General features: G+C 53.0%; 2 protein-coding genes across 3 annotated transcripts in view; both read left to right on the plus strand.

The window, feature by feature from the left end:
- Nucleotides 1-859: 859 nt before the first annotated feature.
- Nucleotides 860-23,623, plus strand: DEDD2 (death effector domain containing 2). 2 transcript variants are annotated; one of them, XM_003915613.5, is made up of 5 exons: nucleotides 964-1,958; nucleotides 2,545-2,910; nucleotides 4,630-4,749; nucleotides 11,849-11,989; nucleotides 22,397-23,623. In XM_003915613.5, exons 2-5 carry the CDS (start codon nucleotides 2,583-2,585, stop codon nucleotides 22,786-22,788), a joined length of 981 nt encoding a protein of 326 aa, XP_003915662.1. In that variant the 5' UTR covers nucleotides 964-1,958; nucleotides 2,545-2,582; the 3' UTR covers nucleotides 22,789-23,623. The 2 variants fall into 2 exon arrangements, with proteins under 2 accessions (XP_009192863.1, XP_003915662.1); XM_009194599.4 differs by lacking the exon at nucleotides 11,849-11,989 and having other exon boundaries at nucleotides 860-1,958.
- A 1,066-nt stretch (nucleotides 23,624-24,689) lies between these two features.
- The window catches only part of POU2F2 (POU class 2 homeobox 2), a 111,340-nt gene continuing 109,763 nt past the window's right edge, over nucleotides 24,690-26,266 (plus strand). Inside the window, exon 1 of the mRNA XM_031660280.1 lies at nucleotides 24,690-25,840. The gene's annotated coding sequence lies outside the window, so the exon portion shown is untranslated. The remainder of the gene's footprint in view (nucleotides 25,841-26,266) is intronic.

Below are 26,266 nucleotides of genomic sequence, written 5' to 3' on the forward strand. Positions count from 1 at the left end.
CACAGCCACCTCAAAGGTTGTTTAGGGGATTGGATGATATCACACATGCACAGAGCTCGTACACTGTAGGCGCCCACTACAACCCACTTAGCAAGACAGAATCCTTCACAGTTTGTTAAATTGCTTTCCTATCTTTCCTGTCTTCCTACTCTTCGTTTGATTTAATGATAGTCCCTTACCAGGCGCTCCTTGTGAGTTTAGCCCAGGACTATGCTTCCGTAGCTTACCATTGCCATCCATTTGTTTCACAAGTAGGGAAACTGAGGCCCAGAGAGGGGAAGAGATTTTTTGGGGGCTTTGTTTGTTTGAGACGGAATCTCGCTCTGTTGCCCAGACAGGAGTGCAGTGGTACGATCTTGGCTCACCGCAGCCTCCGCCTCCCGGGTTCAACCGATTCTCCTGCCTCAGCCTCCCGAGTAGCTGGGCTTAGCGGCATGCATCACCACGCCCGGCTAATTTTATATTTTTTGTAGAGACAGGGTTTCTCCATGTTGGTCAGGCTGGTCTTGAACTCCCGACCTCAGGTGATCCGTCCGCCTCGGCCTCCCAAAGTGCTGGTATTACAGGCGTGACCCACAGCGCCCGGGGTTTGTTTGTTTTTTGAGACAAAGTCTCGTCCTGTGACCCAGGCTGGAGTGCAGTGGCACTATCTCTGCTCACTGCTCCCTGGTTCAAGTGATTCTCTTGCCTCAGCCTCCCAAGTAGTTGGGATTACAGGGGCGTGCCACCACGCCCGGCTAAGTACAGGCAGGGTTTCACCATGCTGGCCACGCTGGTCTCGAACTCCTGGCCTCGTGTGATCCGCCCACCTCGGCCTCCCAAAGTGCTGGGATTACAGACGTGAGCTACCGTGCCCAGCCAATTCACTGCTGCAGTTCAGGCAGAGCCAGTACTGGGCCAGTGCTAGGCAGGACCCAGGTTTCCCGACTCCCAAGAGGATTTAATTCCGGGGGTGGGAACCGGTCCAGGGAGGGGACTTGTCTCAAGCACATGCAGGCCCTGACTTTGAGTCACCTAAATGGGGGGCGTGGCGACCGTCACACACAAGGCCCCGCGGTAAGGGGACACGCATACACCACAGCCTAGACGCCAATTCCCCGACAGACCCTCTCTAGTTGTTGCAAGTTAGGGAGCGGGTAACTGGGCGACCCCGGAGGGCAGAGATTGGAAGAGGTTACGGAGAGGCTGTTTTGGCTCTGGGTGGAGACGTCTGACTGTGATGGGGGTCGTGATGGACGCCATCGAGATGTGCACAGTCGGAATGGAGGGTTCTGCTGCCGCCTGGAAGGAGGTATCCGTCCTGAACGTGAGATGAGCGAGTTCCGGTTTTGATCAGGGGAAGGAACTTCTAGACTGGGGACGGGATTTCCAGTTGGGATCACGAGACAGCACAGTTGAGATGTAGATCCCTGGCTGTCACTAGAAGTGAGGGACAATCTAATGGAGGAGTGCCCAGGACCAGATCATATAAGGCCTAGGAGTTACTGGGAGCCAGAAATGTAGTGATTGTGTTCCTTTGCCACGGGCAACTAGGGGCGGTGGTGATGTGGGCGTCTAGCTCGTGATCAAGAGGGGGCTGTAGTTAATGAGATGAGTAGTTACAACTACTCGTGACGTGGCGCTACATGGTCCCGGAGGCTTGAGTCACGGGCGGGAAGTAGGGACCTGGAACCGGGTACCACATACAGCCCCAAATGCGGCGCGCTCTCGCTCTGCGCAAGCGCAGCACCCGCGAACCAAGACGCTTCTATTGGGGGCAGGTCAAGCGGCCCAGGAAGGGCGGGGCTTGGAGGCATCGTTCTGCGCATGCGCTTAAGGGGCGTGGCGGTCGCACCTGCGCGAGTTGGGGGAAGGAGGAGGGGCGAGGTGACGCAGGCGTAATAATAGAGAAGGTGCCAGAAAGATCCAAAACAAGTGGCTGCGGCCGTCGCCCAGGAGTCACCGGACGCCAGAATCTGGTGAGGATCCAGAGAGGCCTAATGGTGACTGGTGGCGGGTAGACAGGACCACCTGGGCTCTGGGAAGCAGGCGGGGCCGCCCTTGCAGGGCGAGGGGGTCGGGTTCGGACGATACCACCTGTGTGGAGCAAAGGGGCTGCTTGGGTCGCTCTTCCGTGGAGGGGGCAGAGGGTCACTTTCGGGCGGTACCACTTGCGTAGAGCCGGGGGACTCATCAGACGGTACCACTGGACGGAGCAAAGGGGCTCGTCTGGGCAGTCCTACCCAGAGTCAGGGGCAGTCGGCAGGGAGCCCCGGGGTGGACCCCGAGGTTTCTTTGGGCCGCATCGTTTGGTCTGGTCCGGGGGCGAGCTCCGAACGTAGCACGGTGGGGGGGCAGAAGCAAAGCGGGCTCCGGCGTCCCGACCTGTTCTTAGGGGACCTCGGGCGGGACCATCCCCTCCCGGGGGAGGGGGAAACCGAGGCGGTTGGGGGGTGCGGGAGCGGCCCTGCCCGGCGCGACTGGGCGGAGGAGACGCGCTGGCGGTGTGGGGTTCGGGCCTCCGCGTCGCTGACCACTGCCCCCTCCTCGCTGTGTGGGTTCTAGGCCGGGTTCTGAGCTTGTTCCGCCTCCCTCCCCCGGGAATGGCGCTATCCGGGTCGACCCCGGCCCCGTGCTGGGAGGAGGATGAGTGCCTGGACTACTACGGGATGCTGTCGCTTCACCGTATGTTCGAGGTGGTGGGCGGGCAACTGACCGAGTGCGAGCTGGAGCTCCTGGCCTTTCTGCTGGATGAGGCTCCTGGTGCCGCCGGCGGCTTAGCCCGGGCCCGCAGCGGCCTAGAGCTCCTGCTGGAGCTGGAGCGCCGCGGGCAGTGCGACGAGAGCAACCTGCGGCTGCTGGGGCAACTCCTGCGCGTGCTGGCCCGCCACGACCTGCTGCCGCACCTGGCGCGCAAGCGGCGCCGGCCAGGTACGGTTGAATGGGAGGGTGTCACACTTCCCGGGAGGAATGGGCCTGGCTCCCGCTGGGCCTCCTGGTGCCTGCAGCTTATGTCCCATTCCACTACTCCCTCTTCCCACAATATCAATGAGAAACACAAGAGGAGGGAAGCATGGCTTTGGGAATTTGGCCACATCAGTGATGACGATTATGGCCACTGTTTACGGAGGACTTGTTTCATGCCAGGCACAGCTGTTAGCCCTTCATATGAACTAGTGCCTTATAGCCTCCCAGTAATCCCACAAGGAAGTCCTGTTACTGTCTTCACTGTAACCAGGAAAATAACAAGTTGAAGTTAAGCAGTTTGCACATGTAATAACAATCCTGTTTGCTGGGTCTAGGGGGTACAGGATGATGGGGCTGACAAGGTGTTTGTTCCATGAAGTTTAAGTTTAGTGGAACACTCAGACAGAGAACTTATTTTTAGATGCTGTTTTTTTTTTTCTTTTTTTTTTTTTTTTTTTTTTTTTTTTTTTGAGACGGAGTCTCGCTCTGTAGCCCAGGCTGGAGTGCAGTGGCCGGATCTCAGCTCACTGCAAGCTCCGCCTTCCGGGTTTACGCCATTCTCCTGCCTCAGCCTCCCGAGTAGCTGGGACTACAAGCGCCCGCCACCACGCCCGGCTAGTTTTTTGTATTTTTTAGTAGAGACGGGGTTTCACCGTGTTAGCCAGGATGGTCTCGATCTCCTGACCTCGTGATCCGCCCATCTCGGCCTCCCAAAGTGCTGGGATTACAGGCTTGAGCCACCGCGCCCGGCCTAGATGCTGTTTTAGGAAGACTAAAAATAATGGAATAGAGAGAGTTGGGAGAGCAGCAAGGTGAAGGGAGGCTTTGTCCTGAGGCTGCACTGCCAGCCATGCATAGACCCCAGGGGAGAAAATCCCAGGGAGCATCCAAGGCCCGAGGTGGGAATTTGGCATCATCAGAGGCCAGTGTGGCAGGAGCAGAGGGGACCCAAGCTAGGGGAGAGAGGGAGGTAAGTTATGTCATGAAGGGGCTTGCAGAGACCGTAACTGGAAAGTGTGGGAGCCAGAATTCAAACCCAGCCAGCTTGTCCCCAGAGTTGATGCCCTTAATCCTTGTGAAGGAAGTGCCCCTGGAGGATAGCAGTCTTGAGGTGAGAAGCTAGGAGGGGTTCAGGCTGCCAGTAGCCCTGTGCATGCGTAGACCAAGCCTTTGTCTGGGTTGCTAAAGGGGCAGTGGCTAGTTTGGGGAGGGGGGATTATGGCCTTCCCTGGCCCAGAGTAAGCCCATAGGATTTTGATGAGCAGGAGAAGGACAGCTCTAGGGAAGAGCTGACAGCGTTTTTGGATATCTATGTCTGAACATTAGGCTCTAGAAGAGAAGATTTGCAGAGCCTGCACAGAGGCCTGCTTATTCCTTGGGGAGAGCTGGGGGCAGTTGATGCCAAGGCAAAGGGCCATTACAAAGACCCTGACCATGACTATTAACAGAATAACCTTGACAGTTTGAGCTGCCATAGACATGGGTTAGATTGCCCCAAGTGGTGATGAGTTCTCTGTCTCAGGAGGCATCTGAGCAACCTCTGCAGGAGGTGTTTCAGAATGAGTGGGTATTTGGGCTCTGACTTCTGGGGAACTTAGGCACCCCGTGGTGCAGGCATTCTTCCCAGAGTGGGAATTAGGGCCAGGAGACTGAATGCTTCTTCCTGTTCTTCTCTTCCTCCAGTGTCTCCAGAACGCTATAGCTATGGCACCTCCAGCTCTTCAAAGAGGACAGAGGGTAGCTGCCGTCGCCGTCGGCAGTCAAGCAGTTCTGCAAATTCTCAGCAGGGTCAGTGGGAGACAGGTGAGCCCAGCTAGGTGGGTGTGATGGCCGCATCCCTCTTTTCCTTATGAACTGTGCCTATCAAGGAAGGGGCCTGAGGGGTTATTCTGTCTCATTTTCACTGTGTGTGTGTATTATATGTATGTGTGTGTTTTTATTGCTACAAATACTCTGTTCTGAAGCAACATATAGAATTGTTGCACATGGTTTCATATTTCTTTTAAATGGTATTACATTGTGGGTATTACTCTGCACCTGGTGGTCTTTCTAGATGTGTCTGAGATTTATTCATGCTGACTATCTCTGATTGTTTTCTTTTAATTGCCATGCCCCAATTAACTTATTTATTCTCCTCACCGCCCCTAATTTTTTTTTTTTCTGTTTGTTTTTTTCAAGATAGGGGCTTTGGCCGGGCGCGGTGGCTCAAGCCTGTAATCCCAGCACTTTGGGAGGCCGAGGCGGGTGGATCACGAGGTCAGGAGATCGAGACTATCCTGGCTAACATGGTGAAACCCCGTCTCTACTAAAAATACAAAAAACTAGCCGGGCGTGGTGGCGGGCGCCTGTTGTCTCAGCTACTTGGGAGGCTGAGGCGGAGAATGGCGTGAACCCGGGAGGCGGAGCTTGCAGTGAGCCGAGATCACGCCACTGCACTCCAGCCTGGGAGCACAGCGAGACTCCGTCTCAAAAAAAAAAAAAAAAAAAAAAAAAAGATAGGGGCTTGGTCTGTCACCCAGACTGGAGTACAGTGGTGAAATCATAGCTCTCTGCAGCCTTGAACTCCTGGGCTCAAGCTATCTTCCCTCCTCAGCCTGTTAAGTAGCTAGAACTACAGGGGCATGCCACCATATCTGGCTAATTTTTTCATCCTTTATAGAGATGGGGTCTTTCCCTTGTTGCCCAGGCTAGTCTTGGACTCCTAGCCTCAAGCCATCCTCCTATCTCAGCTTCCCAAAGTGCTCGATTACAGACATGAGCCATCATGCCCAGCCACCCCTATTTGGTTTTTTTGTTTGTTTGTTTTGAGACAGAGTCTTGCTCTGTCGCCCAGACTGGGGTGCAGTGGCGCAATCTCGGCTCACTGCAAGCTCCACCTCCCGAGTTCATTGCTTTCTCCTGCCTCAGCTTCCCGAGTAGCTGGGACTACAGGTGCCTGCCACCATGCCCAGCTAATTTTTGGTAGAGATGGGGTTTCATATGTTAGCCAGGATGGTCTCAATCTCCTGACCTCGTCATCCGCCCGCCTTGGCCTCCCAAAGTGCTGGGATTACATGCATGAGCCACCGCGCCCGGCCTGGTTTTTTTTTTTTTTTTTTTTTTTTTTTTTGCGGCAGAGTCTCAATCACTCAGGCTGGGGTGCAGTGGTGCAATCTCTACTCACTGCAACCTCTGCCACCCAGGTTCAAGCAATTCTCCTGCCTCAGCCTCCCAAGTAGCTGGAACTATAGGCGTGTGACACCATGCCTGGCTAATATTTTTGTATTTTTAGTGGAGATGAGGTTTCACTATGTTGCCCAAGCTGGTCTTGAACTCCTGGTCTCAAGAAGTCTGCCCACCTGGGCCTCCCAAAGTGCTGGGATTACGGGCATGAGCCACCGCGCCCTGGCCACGTCTCTTTTTTTTTTTTTTATTATGTGAAATTTCAAACATAGAAGTTGAAAGATTAGTACAGTTAACATCTTCCACTTAGGTTCAGTAACTGTTAAGATTTTCCTACTTTGCTTTATGTGTATATGTAATTCTGGATTTTTTGTTGAACCCTTTGAAAGTAAATTACAGGCCGGGCGCGGTGGCTCAAGCCTGTAATCCCAGCACTTTGGGAGGCCGAGACGGGCGGATCACAAGGTCAGGAGATCGAGACCATCCTGGCTAACACGGCGAAACCCCGTCTCTACTAAAAACACAAAAAATTAGCCGGGCGAGGTGGCGGCGCCTGTGGTCCCAGCTACTCGGGAGGCTGAGGCAGGAGAATAGCGGGAACCCGGGAGGCGGAGCTTGCAGTGAGCTGAGATCTGGCCACTGCACTCCAGCCTGGGCGACAGAGCGAGACTCTTTCTCAAAAAAAAAAAAAAAAAAAAAAAGAAAGTAAATTACAGACATCAGGATGCTTTACCCCTAAATTAGGCATCCATGGAGAATAAGGATGTTCTCCTTTACCACTTTAAGACCATTATACCTAAGAAAATAAACACAAATTCTCTGATATTCTAACGGTCAATTTTCACATTGAGAAGGAGTCTCGCTCTTTCGCCCCGGCTGGAGTGCAGTGGCCGGATCTCAGCTCACTGCAAGCTCTGCCTCCCGGGTTCACGCCATTCTCCGGCCTCAGCCTCCCGAGTAGCTGGGACTACAGGCGCCCGCCACCTCGCCCGGCTAGTTTTTTGTATTTCTTAATAGAGACGGGGTTTCACCGTGTTAGCCAGGATGGTCTCGATCTCCTGACCTCGTGATCCGCCCGTCTCGGCCTCCCAAAGTGCTGGGATTACAGGCTTGAGCCACCGCGCCCGGCCAATTCTCTGATATTCTAACGGTCAATTTTCACATATCCGCAGATTGTGGGGCCGTTCAGAATCTGTTCATAGTTGAGTTGGCATGCATTCCGTTGTTATGTCTCCTTAGTTTCCTCCCGTAGTGCAGAAACTGTCCCTACACCCCATACCTTTTTCTTTTTCCTGTAACATTGATTTATTCACCCTAGCAGGCCGGTTGTTTTGTAGAATGTCCTGATTGTTTATCTATTTCCTGATGGAGTCATTTAACTCGTCCCTCTTTCCCTTACATTTCTTATTAAATGGGAATTGTGTCTGAGGCTTGGTTAGATTCAGTTTATACGTTTCTGGCAGGAATAATCCTTGGTTGCTGCCATCTAGTTCATACTGGAGTACATCCCCAGGCATGTATGGCCTGGCTTTTCTGATGTGGGAAAATTTGATCACCTGGTTAAGTGGATGTCTGCCATGTTTGTCCATTGAGAAGGGACGTTTAGTTCTCGTGGTTAGTAAACAGTCTATGAGGTGATACTTTGGCACGTCCTGTTCCCTAATAGCCATTTACTCAGTGGGTTTCACATGTGTGAGCTCCTTCTGAACCAGTTATCACATTGGTGTTTATAAAATGGTGATTTTTCTAATTCTTTTTCTTTTTTCTTTCTCTTTCAAGAGGTATTCCCCCAATGCCCCTTTGAGTTTGAGTGTCACTATAGACCCGTACGCTATTTACGGACTTGTTACAGTCAGTCAGTCTTCCGAAGGTTCCAGTTGGCTAACCTCTTGCGTCTTCTTCATGTGTTTATATTGTTCTTTGGGTGCTTCCTGCTTTGTGGCACTGCAAGATGTCCTGGGCTCACTTTGAACTTTCCCTTCCCCACCCTAGAATCAGCTGTTTTTCAAGGAAGCTGTAGTATTTAGAGACCAAAACCTGGGTGCTGAGTGTGTATATTGTTTCTAGGTTCTTTCAGTGAATAGTGCTAGAGACTTTACTTTTCAAAAAGTTTCTGTTAGTATTTTAAATTTAAGATTAACATCATAGCAACGTTTGGTGGCTTATGCCTGTAATCTTAGTCCTTTGGGTGGCTGAAGCAGGAGGATTGCCTGAGGCTAGGAGTTCAAGATCAGCCTGGGCAATATAGTGAGACCCTCTGTCTAAAAAGGTAAAAAACCTGGCTGGGTGCAGTGGCTCACACTTGTAGTCCCAGCAGTTTGGGAGGCTGAGGCGGGTGGACTGCTTCAGCCCAGGCATTTGAGACCAGCCTGGGCAACATGGCAAAACCCTGTCTCTATAAAAAATACAAAAAATTAGCCTGGCATGGTGATGTGTGCGTGTAGTCCCAGCTACTCAGGAGGCTGAGGTGGGAGGATTGCTTGAGTCGGGGAGGTGGAGGTTGCAGTGAGCTGAGATCATGCCACTGCACTCCAGTCTGGGTGACGGAGCAAGACTCTGTCTCAGAGAAAAAAAAAATGAGCTGGGTGTGGTGGCATGCCACTGGTCAACAGAAGGAGACCCAGACTCTAAACAAAGAAACAACGTTACAAAGACTTTTTTTTGAGATGGAGTCTCACTCTGTCACCCAGGCTGGAGTACAGTGGCGCCATCTCAGCTCACTGCAACCTCTGCCTCCCAGGTTCAAGCGATCCTCCTGTGTCAGCCTCCCGAGTAGCTGGGACTACAGGCACACACCACCACATCCAGCTAATGTATTTTTAGTATTTTAGTAGGAACGGGGTTTCACCATGTTGGCCAGGCTAGTCTTGAACTCCTGACCCCAGCTGAACTGCTTGCTTTGGCCTCCCAAAGTGCTGGGATTATAGGTGTGAGCCACTGCTCCCAGCCAGACTTTTTTTTATTATTATTTTGAGAAAGAGTTTCACTCTTGTTGCCCAGGCTGAAGTGCAATGGCGTGATCTCGGCTCACTGCAACCTCTGCCTCCCGGGTTCAAGCATTTCTTCTGCTTCAGCCTCCTGAGTAGCTGGGATTACGGGCATGTGCCACCACGCCCGACTAATTTTGTATTTTTTGTGGAGACGGGGTTTCTCCATGTTGGTTAGGCTGGTCTCGAACTCCCGACTTCAGGTGATCCGCCCGCTTTGGCCTCCCAAAGTGCTGGGATTACAGGCGTGAGCCACTGCACCTGGCCCCAGCCAGACTTTTTTATACTAAAAGTCTTTCTTCTTAATAACATTGTGATGTGGATTTGTTTGATTTATTTTACAATGGTAATTAAATAGCATCAAAATAACAAAGTCAGTACAACTGCTGACTATATCTGGTGAATGAAACTTAGATTTTATTTGTGTTTTTTGTTCTCTGAGCATATCTCATTGAGATTTTACAGTCAGAATGTTCTTCAAGTTACTTGAATAATCTTTCATCTGATTATTCATGTTACCAATTATGTATACAATCCCCTTCCTCCCTCCCTTCCTTCTTCCCTTCCTTCCTTCCTTTTCCTTCTCTTCTTTCTTCTCCCTTCAAGGGTCTAGCTCTGTTTCCCAGGCTGGAGTCCAGTGGCGCAAACATTGCTTACTGCAGCCTAGACCTCCTGGACTCAAGCAGTCTTCCCACCTCAGCCACCCAAGTAGCTGGAACTACAGGCACGTGCCACCACACCTGGCTAATTTTTTTTTTTTTTTTAATAGAGACGGATTTTTCCATGTTGCCCCAGGTTCCAGGTCGGTTTTGAACTGCTGGGCTGTAGGCTGCGATTACAGACATGAACCACAGCATCCGACCAGGTTCATTTTCTTCTGTGTTTAATTTTCTTTCTTTTTTTTTTTTTTGAGACAGGGTCTCACACTGTTGCTCAGGCTGGAGTGCAGTGACACAATCTTGGCTCACTGCAGCCTCCGGCTCCCAGGTTCAAGCGATTCTCCATCCTCAGCTTCCCCAGTAGCTGGGATTACAGGTGAGCACCAACATGCCCAGCTGATTTTTGTATTTTTAGTAGAGACAGGTTTCACCATGTTGGTCAGACTGGTCTCGAACTCCTGATCTCAAGTGATCCACCCACCTCGGTCTTCCAGAAGTGCTGGGATTATAGGTGGGAGCCACCGCATGCCTGGCCTGTTTGTGTTAATTTTATGGTTTATTTCTTTTAACTTTTTAAATGTGTAAATTGGTTACATGAGTCAAAAGTCAAAACTGAAGCATGGGGCCGGGCTTGGTGACTCAACGCCCATAATCCCAGCACTTCGGGAGGCCAAGGCAGGTGGATCACTTGAGGTCAGGAGTTCCAGACTGGTCTGGCCAACATGGTGAAACCCATCTCTACTTAAAATACAAAATTAGCCGGTTGTGGTGGCAGACACCTGTAATCCCAGCTACTCGGGGGCCTGAGGCAGGAGAATTGCTTGAACCTGGAAGGCAGAGGTTGCATTGCGCCACTGCACTCCAGCCTGGGCAACAAGAGCGAAACTCGATCTCAAAAAAAAAACAACAAAAAAACAAATATGAAAAGTGTTTTTTGACCAGGCACGGTGGCTCACGCCTGTAATCCCAGCACTTTGGGAGGCCGAGGCGGGCGGATCACAAGGTCAGGAGATGGAGACCATCCTGGCTAATGCTGTGAAACCCCGTCTCTACTAAAAAATACAAAAAATTAGCCGGGCGTGGTGGTGGGCGTCTGTAGTCCCACCTACTCGGGAGGCTGAGGCGGGAGAATGGCGTGAACCCGGGAGGCGGAGCTTGCAGTGAGCCGAGATGGTGCCACTGCACTCCAGCCTGGGCGACAGAGTGAGATTCTGTCTCAAAAAAAAAAAGAAGGCCGGGCGCGGTGGCTCAAGCCTGTAATCCCAGCACTTTGGGAGGCCGAGACGGGTGGATCACGAGGTCAGGAGATCGAGACCATCCTGGCTAACATGGTGAAACCCCGTCTCTACTAAAAAAATACAAAAAACTAGCCGGGCGAGGTGGCGGGCACCTGTAGTCCCAGCTACTCGGGAGGCTGAGGCAGGAGAATGGCATAAACCCGGGAGGCGGAGCTTGCAGTGAGCTGAGATCTGGCCACTGCACTCCAGCCTGGGTGACAGAGTGAGACTCCGTCTCAAAAAAAAAAAAAAAAAAAAAGAAAAGTGTTTTTAGACATGTCATTTCTACTGTTGGGTGTCCGTCACCCCCAATTCATTCATTTCTAGTCTGTGCTTCCAGTGTTTCATTTTGCAAATATATATAATCTTAATTTCCTTCTTTTCTTATGCAAAGTACAGCACATTGTACATACTTATTTGTATCTTGCTTTATTTCCTTAAACAGTCTATCTTGGAGATCTTCCTATATTCCTGTTTTTTCTTGCCACATGTTGTTCCCAGGTTTTCATCGTGATAAACAATGCCCTGGTGGCGGTTGTCGTGTTTGTCTCCTGGTGTGAGTGTGCAGAGATTTCTCTAGGGTCCCATCACACCTGGAGTGGGCCTGCTGCAGCATGGTAGGGTGTATTCATGTGCCCTTCCTAGATGATACTAGTTGGTACTCTTCATCTTTTAGAAAGGGCCACTGAAGAAGGGAGGCAGAGTGGCTCACTCAGGGGCTCAGCACCAAGAACACCTTGAGTTATTTTCCAGGCATACAGCTGGGCACTCTAGCTGTCATCCTAGTCCTCAGCTTGCCACATTTTTTTCTCCTCAGGCTCCCCCCCAACCAAGCGGCAGCGGCGGAGTCGAGGCCGGCCCAGTGGTGGTGCCAGACGGCGGCGGAGAGGGGCTCCAGCCGTACCCCAGCAGCAGCCAGAGCCCGCCAGACCTTCCTCCGAAGGCAAAGTGACCTGTGGTAGGTGTCTGCAGGCCTTGGCAATGCGTGCCCCGGGCGGGCTACAGAGGGTGGGAGAAATGAGCATTTTTCTGGGGCATATGACACACTTGGCAGATGGGTGGCAGCTCTCGTTCACCACAGTGGAATTCTTGTCCTTTCTCTTGCCATCTTGCCTGTCTGCATCCTGTCCATCGTTGAAGGATCAGATCTTGTGCCACCTCCTTCAGGAAGCCTTTCCTGACAACCCCCTGCCCTAGTTTCATTTGTGTATTCAGTAAATATCTGAATGCCTGGGGTTACTTATTCAGACGTTTCTTGTGCAGTGGCAGCATATCACAGGCTAAAAAAACAACGATCCTGGATCAGGCTGCCTGATTTACATCCTGGTCTTGGCACTTAAATAAGTTGTCCAACCTCAGGCCAGTAATTGAACCTCTCTGCCTCAGTTTCATTTCATTTCTTTTTTTTTTTTTTGAGACGCTGTCTCTCAGGCTGGAGTGCAGTGGCGTGATCTTGCCTTACTGCAACCTCCGCCTCCTGGGTTCAGCAGTTCTCCTGCCTCAGCCTCCCAAGTAGCTGGGATTACTGCCACCCACTGCCGCGCCCAGCTGATTTTTGTATTTTTAGTAGAGACGGGTTTCACCATGTTGGCCAGGCTGGTCTCTTACTCCTGACATCAAGTGATCCACCTGCCTCGGCTTTCCAAAGTTCTGGGATTACAGGTGTGAGCCACCGCGTCCAGCCATCCACCTCAGTTTCCACATCTGTAAAGTGAGGCTGATAATCGCCTCCCTGTTTGGATTGTTGGGAGAAAACAGATTTACCCACGATATGCCTGGAGCAGTGCCCAACCTGGCACACGCTGTACGAGGGTTTATTGTTCTCACTGTTGCTGCGCAGTATGCCTGGGGCAGGAGTGCTGCAGCGAGAGTTCCCGATCTTATGGAGCTGACCTAGTCAGGTGACCAGTGAGACTGAAGATCATTTTAGACAATGATAAGCGCCACGAAGAGAGGGTGGGAGCATGTGGAGGAGCCAGGCTGGGGCCGGAGCAGCTGGGCCTGGAGGACCACGGCAGGGATGACAGTTTGGATTTTATTCCATGCACCAGGCACTGTCAATGGGTTTTGAGCAGGAGGGTGACATGATGTGATACCTCTTCAAGGAACTCTAACTCCATCTGGAAAATCGGTTATTAAGCAAGTTAGGGTTTTCAAAGTGTTTAGCACGCACTGGGCATCTAGTAGGTGCTCTGCTAGGTGTGTGTTAAGTAGATTAATCGCTTGAAGAGGCTGTGAGGTCTGCAGAGAAGGATTGGGCAGAGGTCTGGCCTGGGGGTCGTGTTGGAGAGGGTGAGAAGTGACCTAGGAAGTAAAGAAGGGCACTGGCCATAGGGCTGACTGTAGACACAGTGGATTGGGGACTCTGCTCTGAGACTACTTTGACCTTGCCCTTGAGAAATTCCACTTGGTCCTGTGGGGAGGACACAGCCATGAGCACCCCCTCAACTGTAGTACTCCTTTGTCTAGTTGGGCAGCCTTTGGAAACACAGAAGGGATCAAATATGGTCTTCGAGCTCTCAGGCTGCAGAGAAGACAGATCAGAAAAGTGGCAGCCAGGCTGGTGTGACAAGTGGCACAGGCATCGTGAGTGCATGGGCTCTGGCGTGTGCAGGGAGTCCCCTGGCCAGCCCCAGTTTCCTTGTGGAGGTGCCATGTCTAGAACAAGCTCAAGGAAGCTGGAAGAGGAGCTGGGAAGGGTAATCCTGGCAGAGTGACTTATGTGTGCAGTCCCTAGCCGGATGTGGTCAGGGCTGAGTCTGTCTGGAGCAGAGGCTTTGTGGGTGAGAGCGGGTTGAGACGAAGCAGGCAGGGGGCCTTGAAGGTTTGGATTTTATTGCAGGGGGCGGTGGGTGGGGGAGCCATAGAAGGGTTTATTTGTTAATTCCTTCATCCAGTTTTTATTAGTGAGTATCTTCTCTATACCAAGCACTGTTCCAGGCATGGAGGGCACAGAATTGGACCAGGTGAAGAAATTCCTCAGCCTCCAGAAGTTTACATTATAGTGGGTGAGACAGATAACTCGAAAATAAGCCAGCATAGCAGGTGGCATCAGCTAGTGACAAGTGCCCTAATGAAACATGAGGCTAGGGGTGGCGCTGAGCCCCTGTGGAGGGCTGAGGCTGCTGAGGGAGGGGAGGAGGCACTTGGGGGAAGCGGCAGGTGCTCAAGGTGGAAGGGTTCAGTGGAGGAGGCCAGTGTGGAAGCCGGAGGTCAGGAGGCCTAGTTGGAGCTGGTGAGATGCTGGCGTGTCTCGTCTTCCAGGAGACCTTGGCCTGGAGGTGCTTCCTTCTGCCATCTGCAGAGCTTTCTCCAGTCCACAAAGCATGCACACCTGCCCCCTCCTAGTGCCCATGATGGCCCTCCAGGGAGTGGGCATCATGCCCACTTTGTAGATGAGGCCGCAGATACCTGTGCTGGGTGCTGTCAGAAGGAACAGACCTAGAGAGCCAGCCCTAGGTCCAGGCAGCTACGCGGGCTTGTGGGGCAGAGTTTGAGGGGGTGGTTGCCTGGTGTGACTCCCCCTCGAATCAGCCAGTAATTCCCAGAGCCACCAGGCTGGCTGGGCAGGTGAGGGAGTCATTGCCTCAAGGAAGACAGGAACAGACCAAGGGAGGCTTCGAATGTTTCCCGAGGCGAGGAGGTTGTTAACCAGGGCATGGCTAGGCCTCTGTGGGAGATGGGTGAGCAGGTCTGACTGCTGACTCACCGGGCAGGGTGGGGCTGGAGTAAGGTTCTCCCCATCTGGGCTCCTGTTTTTCCCTCTGGAAAATGGGATGGCGGCCGGGCGCAGTGGCTCACGCCTGTAATCCCAGCACTTTGGGAGGCCGAGGCGGGCGGATCACGAGATCAGGAGATGGAGACCATCCTGGCTAACCCAGTGAAACCCCGTCTCTACCAAACACACACACACACACACACACACAAAATTAGCAGGGCGTTGTGGCGGGCGCCTGTAGTCCCAGCTACTCAGCAGGAGAATGGAGTGAACCCAGAAGGCAGAGGTTGCAGTGAGTCGAGATCGCACCACTGCACCACTCCAGCCTGGCTCCGTCTCCAAAAAAAAAAAAAAAAAAAAAAAAAGGGATGGCTTACTTTTAGAGAGGCCAAATGCCAGAGGTGGAAGGCCTGACTGAAGAAGAGGCCTGCCATTCTTAACCCCTCCTCAGCTGTGATACCTGTGACTCCCCGCCAGCTGCCCTCCATTGAGGGATAGAACTAGACAAACTCCCAACTGCCTGAGACAGTGAGGAAGGGCACCTTGGTGGTCCTAGGCTTGGACACAGGACATCTGAGCGACCGTGTCCTTCTCAGGGTCTGTGGTGGGCACTACACACCTGGCCGTGAGTTCTCAAAACAGCCATTGAGGTGGGGTGACATCTTGCAAAGGAAGAGGCATGCTCAGGGAAAGGCAGTCACTAGTCTCAGTGGCAGGGGGCAGAGCTGGACTGAAACTTGGGTTTGTTTATTTGTTTATTCCATATGTATTTATAGAGTGTTTAGTATTTGCTAGGTTAGCAGGGATGGGAGGCCCTGCCCTCATTGAGCTTGTGTTCTGGCGGGAGAAAGCCAAGGGAGAGATTTCAGATGTCAGGGAAAGGATGTTCTCGATGGAGAGGACAGCGGGAGCACAGGCCCAAGTGGGATGTACCAGTGCTCAAGCGCAGCGTGGAGGATGGCAAGGAAACTGGCAGGAATGGAGGAGACCCCTAGGAGAGGGAACCAGGGCAGATCCTGCGGGGCCTGGGTTTTGCATTTCTTTTAATTATGGAAAGCAGTTGGAGGATTTGAATGACAGGATCAGCTTTGCTTCTCCCCTGCAATTTTTTTTTTTTTTTTTAAATTTTGAGACAGGGTCTCAGTCTGTCGCCCAGGCTGGAGCACAGTGGCTCAATCTCAGCTCACTGCAACCTCCGCTTCCCAGGTCAAGTGATTCTCCAGCCTCAGCCTCCTGAGTAGCTAGGACTGCAAACATCACCCACCATGCCTGGCTAATTTCTGTGTTTTTTTTTTTAGAGGCAGGGTCTTGCCCTGTTGCCCAGGCTGGTCTTGAACTCCTGAGCTCAAAGCGATTCACCTGCCTTGGCTTCCCAAAGTGCTGGGATTACAGGCATGAGCCACCGCCTGGCCCCTGCAATTTTTTCTGTGGGAAATATACCAAAGTGAATAGACTAGCTTCAGCCATTGTCAACTCATGACTGATCTCAACTTAGGATAATTAGGAATTTTGGAGTCAATTCTGGTTGCCCTATGATGTCATCTGTAGATGTTTCACTGTGTATTTTATGTTTTTGAGATGGAGTTTTGCTTTTGTTGCCCAGGCTGGAGTGCAATGACACGATCTCAGCTCATTGCAACCTCTGCCTCTCGGGTTGGAGCGATTCTCCTGCCTCAGCCTCCCGAGTAGCTAGCATTACAGGCATATGCTATCACACCTGGCTAATTTTGTATTTTTAGTAGAGATGGGGTTTCTCCATGTTGGTCAGGCTGTTCTTGAACTCCCGACCTCAGGTGATCTGCCCGCCTCGGCCTCCCAAAGTGTTGGGATTACAGGTGTGAGCCACTGTGGCTGGCCAAAGATAAAAATAGGGTTTCACACCAAAAAAGATTAATAACTCCTTACTATCAAATACCTGATCAGTGCTCAGATTTTCAGTTGTCTCATAAGTGTAGGTTCTCTGAAGTCTGTCCTTTCCCCTACCATCTGTCTTTCTCTGCCTTGCATTGTATTTTTGAAAGCAGTTGTCCCGTAGCATTTCCCGAAGACTGGATTTTGCTGACTGTATCCTGCAGTAGGGTTGATTCAGTGTGTTCTACCCTGTCTTTTGTATTTCCTGAAGATTGGTAGTGGGGTCTGGAGAGGCTTGATCAGATTCTGGTTTGATGTTTTGTTTTCCACAAGCCTGCTTCTGAGGGTGTGTTGTGCCCCTCCATCAGGAAGCAGGTGATGGCTGCTTATCCCTGTCTGGAGTTGGAGGCAGCTTCTCCTCATTGCCTCAAATCAGTAGTTCAGTAGGAGTTGAAGAACTTTCCATTTGACATGATGATGCTGGCTTTGTTGTGGAGAAGAGATGAGTGAGGCAAGCCAGGATGCTGGGAGGGGTCCCACCATTGTCCAGAGGGGGCTGGTGCTGGTCCTGGTGTGGTGGCAGGGGCAGGTGTGGGGTCTCTCCACTGAAGCACATTGGCCACCTCTCTCCAGCAAGGCTGGAAGCCCTCCAGTACTGTGGAAGCACAGGTCCTCTTTTTCCCCAGCCCACCTGTGTTAGTTCATTTTTGTGTTGCTATAAAGAAATACCTGAGACTATGTAATTTGTAAAGAAAAGAGGTTTATTTGGCTCACGGTTCTTCAGGCTGTATAAGAAGCATGACGCCAGCATCTGCTTCTGTTGAGGACCTCCAGAAGCTTCCACTCATGGTGGAAGGCCAAAGGGAGCTGGCTTGTCACATGGCAAGAGGTGGGGGGTGGGGGAGCTGCCACACACTTAACCAGCTGTCACGGGAAATACCAGAGCAAGAACTCACTCGTCATCAAGGGATTCATGAGGGACCCAGCCCCATGATCCAACACCTTCCATCAGGCCCCACCTACAATATTGGAGTCACATTTCAGCATGAGATTGGGAGAGAACTCACATCCAAACCTGATCACCACCCAACTAGGAACTCTTGGAGGGAGGACTTGAATGAGGTTCATCTCTGGGCTCCCAGACACACCCAGCCCAGGACCTGCTCCCTCGAACTTCGCCCTGGTCCCCCACTGAGTAGCCCATTTCACTTGATGTCTCATCTGCCCCGAAGAGAGACTGGTGAGGTGGGGGTGGGGGACAAAAGGGTGCCGGGCCCACCTGCGTGGAGGAAGCAGGAGCAGCTCTCCTCTCTAGGAAGGCGTGGCACCTGCCCCTGCCCTCCCAGGGACAGGGAACTTTTCCCCACAGCTGCCAAAGTGGAAAAGATGCAGCCAGCTCTCGGTCCAGCACACATGGTGCTGGATACTCTTCCCGCCTCCCTACTCAGGGCCACACTGGACAGTTCCTCCACTTCTCTCCGTGTCTACTGCTCTCATCCTGGACAGCCACTTGTGACCCTTCCCCACCTGCTGCCGTGGCCCTGTTTCTACCCACCTGCCACTTCACAGCACAGCTGGAGTCGCCCCTAAGTCAGCAGGTCCTGCCTCTTGTCCTCTCTGCATGCCTGGCCTTCCTGGCCTCCCCTCTTTCCTTGCATTCAGCCCCAAATTATCACAATAGCCCCACGTGGGCGGCTGCTAGGGGGAGCCTTGTTTTACACAGGAGGCCACCGAGGTGCAGAGAGGTGTGGTCACCTCCAGAGGCCGTAGAATCTTGACTCTGCTGGCGTTTGGGATTGAGATCAGCCTCCCTGACCTGGCTGCCAGTTCTCCTCTAGTGCCCTTCTCCCCTCCACGTTCCTGCCACACCGGCCCCTCAGCCTGTGCAGGCCTGAAGTTCATTTTCTCTCTGGACTTCCATGAATGCTCATCTCTCCTGAGAATGCCATTCTTTTTTTCTCTCTTGTTTTTCTTTCTAAACCTACTTGTCCTCCTTCACATTTTACTTCAGATGTCATTTTCTAGAGAGATCTCTGATCCTTTCAATCTGAACTATAACTTGCTCTGTCTGATTTTCTCTGCTGGCCCTCAGATGTCTTTTAGTTGTGTATTTGATGTGTATGGTTCTGTGTGAGGTAGCAAACAGGATGGGGTAGTTCAGAGCGCAGATGCAGGAACCAATACTCAGGTAAAATTCCAGCTCTGCCATTTCCTGTCTGGTGGCCTTAGGCAGGTGACTCAACTTGTGTGCCTCAATTTCCCCATCTGCAGAAAAGGGATAATAACAGCATCACCTCATAAGGTTGTGGGGACAATCAAAGGGGTCGGCAGATGTGAAGTATGTAGTACTGTGCCAGCCCATAGTAAAAGCTATATGCAGGTGTCACCTGTTGTGATTATTTTGGGGAGGGGTAAAGCACATGATTGGGTGCTAAGGGTGGAGCAGAGGCTCAAAGAAGGCTCGCCTTCTCCTATTGCCTGGTGACACCTCCCTGTCTTTTCCCTGTGCACCATGATCATGCTTTCCAGCTCAGAGGTGGGAGTGTGGTCTGCTGAAGGATTTGCTCATCTGTAAACGGGGCTGATGAAGTGCTCTGAGGATTAGATGGGCTGAGAGAGGAAAGCCCTTGAGTAGAGCCTGGCTTGTGGGGAGTGCTTCCTAACTGTGGGTTACACGTCTCCCCGTCCCACTTGTGGCAGGGCCCTCGTGTCACCGTAGCATGCCTGGCATTCATGAAATATCTGTTGAATAAGAGATTGAGGCCGGGCGCGGTGGCTCACGCCTGTAATCCAGCATTTTGGGAGGCCGAGGCGGGCGGATCACAAGGTCAGGAGATCGAGACCATCCTGGCTAACACAGTGAAACCCCCGTCTCTACCAAAAATACAAAAAAATTAACCGGTCGCAGTGGTGGGCGCCTGTAGTCCCAGCTACTCCGGTGGCTGAGGCAGGAGAATGGCATGAACCCACGAGGCGGAGCTTGCAGTGAGCCGAGTTCATGCCACTGCACTCCAGCTTGGGCAACAGAGCGAGACTCCGTCTCAAAAAAAAAAAAAAAAGATTGAACAGGGGCACAGAGATCTGCTCTGGCCTTCTCCCTTTCCCCTGTCCACTGTGACATGGTAGGGGCTCTGGGTGAATTGAGAATTTACACCAGAGGTTCACGCTGGGGAGAAGGACGAACTGAGAGAGGACTCAACTCACTAGCTGAGCCTTGGCAAGTGTTCTGGATGGAGGAGGTAGACAGGTCATTTTCTAAGTAAGGCTCTTGTTGGGAACATTTTCTTATGACTCGAGTGCAGGGTATGGGGGGACATGGGAGGGGTTGGAGGAGTCCAAGGAGGAGGTTGGCTTAGGGACCCATGAGAGAGAGGTGAAGGCCTGGGTGAGGGCCATAGTGGTAGGGAGGTGGGTGTCGAAATTACAGTTCCTGTTTCTGGGAGCCTTCTTTGTCGTAGGGCTGTGAGTCAAGCATTTTACGAGTTGCCTCATTTAATCCTTGTGACCTCAATGTGCAGCAGGGACCTCTTGTTTGTTTGTGTGTCAGATGGGGAAACAGGTTCAGAGAGGTGAGGTCACATACCCAAGGCCCCATAGCTTAGAGAGTGGCAGAGCTGGGACTCACCTCAAGGTCTGTAGGACTCTGCCACCTGGCCCTGCCTCTGTGGCCAGCCACCCCTGTGTGGCCTGGAACAGGCGCTGCTCCTCCCAGCCCCCTGCTTTCCCACCCACATTGATTGAGGTCATGGCCAGTTGCTTACTGGAGTCAAGGACTCAGTCAAGGACCTGGTCCTCTGGATGGAGACAGCTGGGCCTGAATGCCGTGGGAGGGCCCGGGGGCTGAGGCCGGGCAGGCTTCCCTGGGCATTGAGTGGAGAGGATGGGGTTCCCCTAGAGCCAGAAAGAGGAAGGGTTTGGGGTGGGAGGAGGAAGTGGGCAGGGCTGTGAGGTTGTCTTGGGGAGCAGGGGCCCTGCCTTCTCTTTTCTGCTCAGTGGCTGACATGGTCTATGAAAGTTGAAGGGAGCCACAGCATGAGACGTTCCCTCCCAGAGCCTCGTTTCCTTATCTGTCAAGTGGGCTAACGGTGGCCCCTGCCCCACAGGGCTGATTCTACTGCATCCCCAAGGTGATTGGCATATCAGAGGGGTTGGTGGCTGCCATTCCAGGAGCACCCCTTGGACACTGTGTGCAGTGTTAGCTTGTTCCTTTCCATCCATTGCTCTTTTTAATCTTCTTAACAGCTCCTCACAGCAGGAATTGTCCCCTTGTTTAGGCAGGAACCCATGCTCAGAGAGGTTGTGACTTGTCACAGGTCACACTGCTGAAGGCTCCTGTGTGGGAATCCACTTCATTAATTGATTGAGGAGCCTACTCTCAGGGACATAGGAGGTTAAATGACCTCTGTCAGGCACTGCCATTGCCTGGCCATGTGACCTTGGGTGAGTCACTTCATTTCTCTTGGCCTCCATTTCTTCATCTGTAAGTTGGAGGTAATAGGGCCTGTCCCACAGGGTCATTTGTAGGTTAAATGAGTTTCTGTGATTCAAGTACTTGGTGTAGCGCCTGGCAGATAGTCAGCACTCTGTAAGTGTTGGCTGCTGCTATTTCTGGCTCACAGCTAATCCTCAGGACAGCCTCACTGGGTGTGTAGAGAGAATGGGGGTACTGTCTCTAGCCCAGGTGATGGGTGGGAATTCAGAAATGCTGGAAGAGAGGTGGTAAGCGAAGTTCATGATTACAGGATAGCCTCAGAAGTCCAGTGTTCTGTCCCCTGTGCACAGCTGCCACCTCATTTGGGCATATGTGGGGACAGCTGTGACAGAAACCAACTCAAACTGGCTTTAGCAAAAAGGGGAGTTGAGTGTAGCTGAAAATCCAGCTACGATCATGGGCTAATGTGATGACCTCAGGAATCTTTTTCTCTCCGCGGCTGGCCCTATGTAGGCTTCCTTCTCTCCTCTTGGCACAGTGGCCCCCAGCAGCTCTGGGCTTCCAGCCCATCATCTTAGCAGCTCTGTGGCAAGAGAGCACCTGACTCCCAGTAGAGCCAGCACAGGTCCAGCTGCAAGCCTCCCTGGCCTGGTCAGGACCCTGCGCGTCCGCAGTGGTGGCTCAGGTGCATGGGAGGGATGGGGATGTGGCTGGCACCATGTGAATCTCATTATTTGGGGGCTGGGTGTGAGGCTGGTTGCCTAAAGGCAAGTCCTTTAGTTCATGCATTAGTTCTTCACAAATACATATTGAACCCCCACTATGTGCCACAGTTACACAAGTGAACAAAACAGACAAAAACCCTTTCCTTCCTGTCATCTGTCTCTCCACACTGAGTGTAGAGACAGATGATGACCAGATAGTAACTGACAGAGGAGATTAGAAGGTGATAAGTGCCTTGGACAAAAATGGAGCAGGGTGTGGGACCTGGTGTGCTGTGGAGAGGGCTGGGTGGGTGGTTACAGTTGTAAATAGGTTGGTCTAGGTGGGCCTTGTTGGAAAGGTGGCTTTTGATCAAAGACCTGCAGGAAGAGAGGGAGCAAGTGTTGTGCAGATCAAGGGAAAGAGCACCCCTGGCAGGGGAGAGGCTTGTTGGAGCAGTGAGGAGGTGGTGGGGCTGGAGAGGAGGAGGACGTACTTGGTCAGGGAACCCACAGAGCTGGGGAGGCTGTGTCAGGACTAGGGTGTGGCTACCGGAAGTGGGTGGAGGGAGAAGGCTGGAGGGAGGAAGGGTGGTGGTGGTCCCCGCAAGCAGTGTGTCTAGTGTTGGCCCCCTCCCTGACAAATCCCTCCTTCCCCTGCAGACATCCGGCTCCGGGTTCGAGCGGAGTACTGCGAGCATGGGCCGGCCTTGGAGCAGGGCGTGGCATCCCGGCGGCCCCAGGCGCTGGCTCGGCAGCTGGATGTGTTTGGTCAGGCCACCGCGGTGCTGCGCTCAAGGGACCTGGGCTCCGTGGTTTGTGACATCAAGTTCTCAGAGCTCTCTTATCTGGACGCCTTCTGGGGTGACTACCTGAGTGGCGCCCTGCTGCAGGCCCTGCGGGGCGTGTTCCTGACTGAGGCCCTGCGAGAGGCTGTGGGCCGGGAGGCTGTTCGCCTGCTGGTCAGTGTGGATGAGGCTGACTATGAGGCTGGCCGGCGCCGCCTGTTGCTGATGGAGGAGGAAGGGGGGCGGCACCCGACAGAGGCCTCCTGATCCAGGACTGGCAGGACTGATCCCACCTCTGAGTCTCTGGGCCACCTTCTCCTGGGAAGACGACCATCTCTACCCCTAGAGGACTGTCACTCCAGCATCTCTGAGGACTTCGACAGGACCAGGACAGCAGGCCCCTTGACAGCCCCTCCCACAGGATGTGGGCTCTGAGGCCTAAACCATTTCCAGCTGAGTTTCCTTCCCAAACTCCTCCTACCCCCAGGTGTGCTCCCTTAGCCTCTGGAGGCAGGGGCTGGGCCTGTATCTCAGAAGGGAGGGGCACAGCCACACACTCACCAAAGGCCCCTGCACATTGTATCTCTGATCTTGGGCTATCTGCACGCTCACAGGTGCACACACTTGCTCATGCTCACACTGCCCCTGCTGAGATCTTCCCTGGGCCTCTGCCCTGGCCTGCTTCCCAGCACACACTTTGGCCTAAGGGCTTCTCTCTCAGGACCTCTAATTTGACCACACCCAACCTGGGCTTCAGCCACACCAGTGGGCACTGGAGCTGGGGTGCACATGGGGCCTGCTCACCTTGCCCACCCATCTCCAGCCAGCCAGGGCCCTGCCCAGCTTCAATTTACAGACCTGACTCTCCTCACCTTCCCCCTGCTGCCCAGAGCTGGACATAGACTTGCACTTGGACTGTCATCTGGAGTGTCACGTGGGAGTGTTGTGGCAGCATCAGACCAAGGCCTACTGTTGCACATGGGGCCAAAACCAGTAAACAGCTGCCTTCTTAGAAGGGGAATGCAAAGGCTTTGGGGGTAATGGAAAAGATCTTTTACAAATGATACCAATTAAACTGCCCTGGAAAGGGCATAGGTGGGCATCGGCCTCTCTAGGACTCTTTATTTATTATGTAATTTAAAATTTTTTTAGAGTTGAGGGTCTTGCTATGTTGCCCAGGCCAGCCTCAAACTCCTGGGCTCAAGCGATCCTCCCGCCTCAGCCTCCCAAGTAGCTGGGACTACAGGTGCCTGTCACCACGCCCAGCTTTTGGACCACAGTAGGCTGGGGGAAGGAGTGTTCCTGGCCCAGTGTTAGGGGCTGGAGCTTGGACAGGATGCTGGACCATATGCCAGCTGATAACCACACGCTTGTCTTCCCTCCGGGCCTCAGTCTTCTCATCTGTCAAAGGAAGAAATAGAATATTGCCTCGGAGTCAGAAACTCTTCCAACCATCTTTACACATGCTTTGCTCCTATATGTTCTTAGGGGCTCCCAGAATTTTTTTTTTTTTTTTTTTTTTGAGACGGAGTCTCGCTCTGTCGCCTAGGCTAGTGTGCAGTGATGCGATCTCGGCTCACTGCAAACTCCGCCTCCCGGGTTCACGCCATTCTTCTGCCTCAGCCTCCTGAGTAGCTGGGACTACAGGTGCCTGCCACCACACCTGGCTGATTTTTTGTATTTTTAGTAGAGACGGGGTTTCACTGTGTTAGCCAGGATGGTCTCGATCTCCTTACCTTGTAATCCGCCCACTTTGGCCTCCCAAAGCGCTGGGATTACAGGCATGAGCCACCGCGCCCAGCTGCTCCCAGGATTTTTAATTTGTTCCGTGAGGTAGGCCAGCTACACCCAAAGCTGATGGAGCCCCTAAGCTTTGGAAATGGAAAAGATAGGCAGCCAGGTGTTCTCTGCCTGGAATTCGTCTCCACGTGGCTCCCTACTGGTTACACCTTCTGGACATTGACCTTCTCTTCACCTGGGTCTCTTCTTTCGGAGGCCAAACACTTCCTCCTGCTGTTCCATGGCTCCAGCTGAGGTTGTGGCCCCTTGCCCTTCCCCCACCCGTCGTGTAAGGGCTCAGGAACTCAAGTTTCTCTTACTCAATACTCAGGGTTTTCCTTCCTGAGGGGGAAGGGACTCAGGGGTGGGGAGTGGGGGGGTAGGGTGGCAGGGATTTCCAAGGCTGCCTTTCCTGCAGGGAGGGATACCACTGCCCACATCTTGGAGCCTGTCCTGGAACTTCATCCTGTCTTAATGTGCAGGAGGGGAGTGGCAAAGACTAGTCCTGAGTCCCATCCAGGAGCCAAGGCCTGGCCCAGCCTGCTGCTATGTGATCCCAGGTTCTGCCTTGACCCTCTCTGGGAGGAAGCTGAGTTCCACCGGACACCTACTCAAGGTCTATTTAGCCCTCAGCCACGCTGTGGGATTTTAAAGCCATGTTTGATGTGAAATGAACTGAGAGAGGGCAGGTGATTTACCTGAGAGGTGGGAGCATTGAGATGGGGAGTACCTTAGTGACTGCAGTTAGGTGAGGCATGAGGTGGGGATTCCACTCCCTTGCCCTGACCCTTCCATTTTCATGACCTAAGGCTGAGGCTGTCCTCTAGGTGGGGTTACCTGTGTTTGGGCTCTCAACTACTGGGCTAAATTCTAGGACCTGCCATTCCCTTGAGCCCCTAGCCCCTGGCTTTTCTCCTGGCCTCATTTGAATACGGCTCCCACCTCAAGGCTGGACACATTTCAGGCTCTGCCCCCTGCTTCCGTTCCACGTTGTTGGCCCCACCCCATTCTCTGGGCCACCTCCCCCCAGCCCTGTTCAGCCCCGGTCCCGCCCAGCACGTGCCTGCCGGAAGTCAGGAGGGCCAACCTTGAGGTTGAAGGGATCTGCGCTGGGGAAGTGCATTTGGCGGGAACCGCGAGGCAGAGGCTCGGGCCTCCAGAGCGCAAGCGCCGTGGAGCTCGCCTGAGTGAGTCAGAGTGCCGGCGAGGCGCGCGGGGGTGAGGGACAGACCCTCGGGGCTCAGAAGTGGGTCAGATCTGAGCCCGGAGAACAACCCAGGGAGCTTCGGGAGTAAAGAAACAGGATCGTGTGGAGACAGGGCGTGCAGCCACGGGAGATCGGAGCCCACGGGAGATGTGGGAGGCCGGCGTGGCCCCACAGAGGAGCGGAACCTTGAGCTGGCCCATGCGGGCTGAGCGGGAGTTCCGCAGAGTGACGGGGCATTCTGGGCACGGGACAGCCTTTGCTGGAATTTCTCGGCCCTTGCAAAGGTCTCGGGATGTGCCTGAATGGGATATAGTCAGACGGACAGAGTAAAAGGTAAGTGGGAACGTGCCACCATCACCCATTCGAGGGTCAGCAGCCATGGTCTCCACGTTTTTCCGCGTGGGGAGCAGGCACAGGTGGGGACACAGGCCTGGAACCCGACAGTTACCACACAAGGAGGTCACGTGAGACAGGCCCAGCATGCCTGGGCCGGCAGCAAATGGCCCAAAGGTCCCTGAGGAGACTCTGGCCTGGGCGCTGGCTCTGGAGGGTGCCTGCGATGATGCAGACACAGCGGGTCAGAGCCCAGAGGACGCTGAGGGCACCGGGAAGCTCCCTGTGCGTTCTGTTAGGAATCACCACCGCCACCGCCACAGCCCAGATATATTTAGTTGTGAAATAACATTCCTAAAAGCGCAAGACAGAAACAGTTCATATTACCTGAGTTCAGGAGTTCAAGACCAGCCTGGCCAACATGGT

This window comes from Papio anubis, chromosome 20 (genome assembly GCF_008728515.1).
Source record: "Papio anubis isolate 15944 chromosome 20, Panubis1.0, whole genome shotgun sequence".
NCBI classification, from domain to species: domain Eukaryota; kingdom Metazoa; phylum Chordata; class Mammalia; order Primates; family Cercopithecidae; genus Papio; species Papio anubis.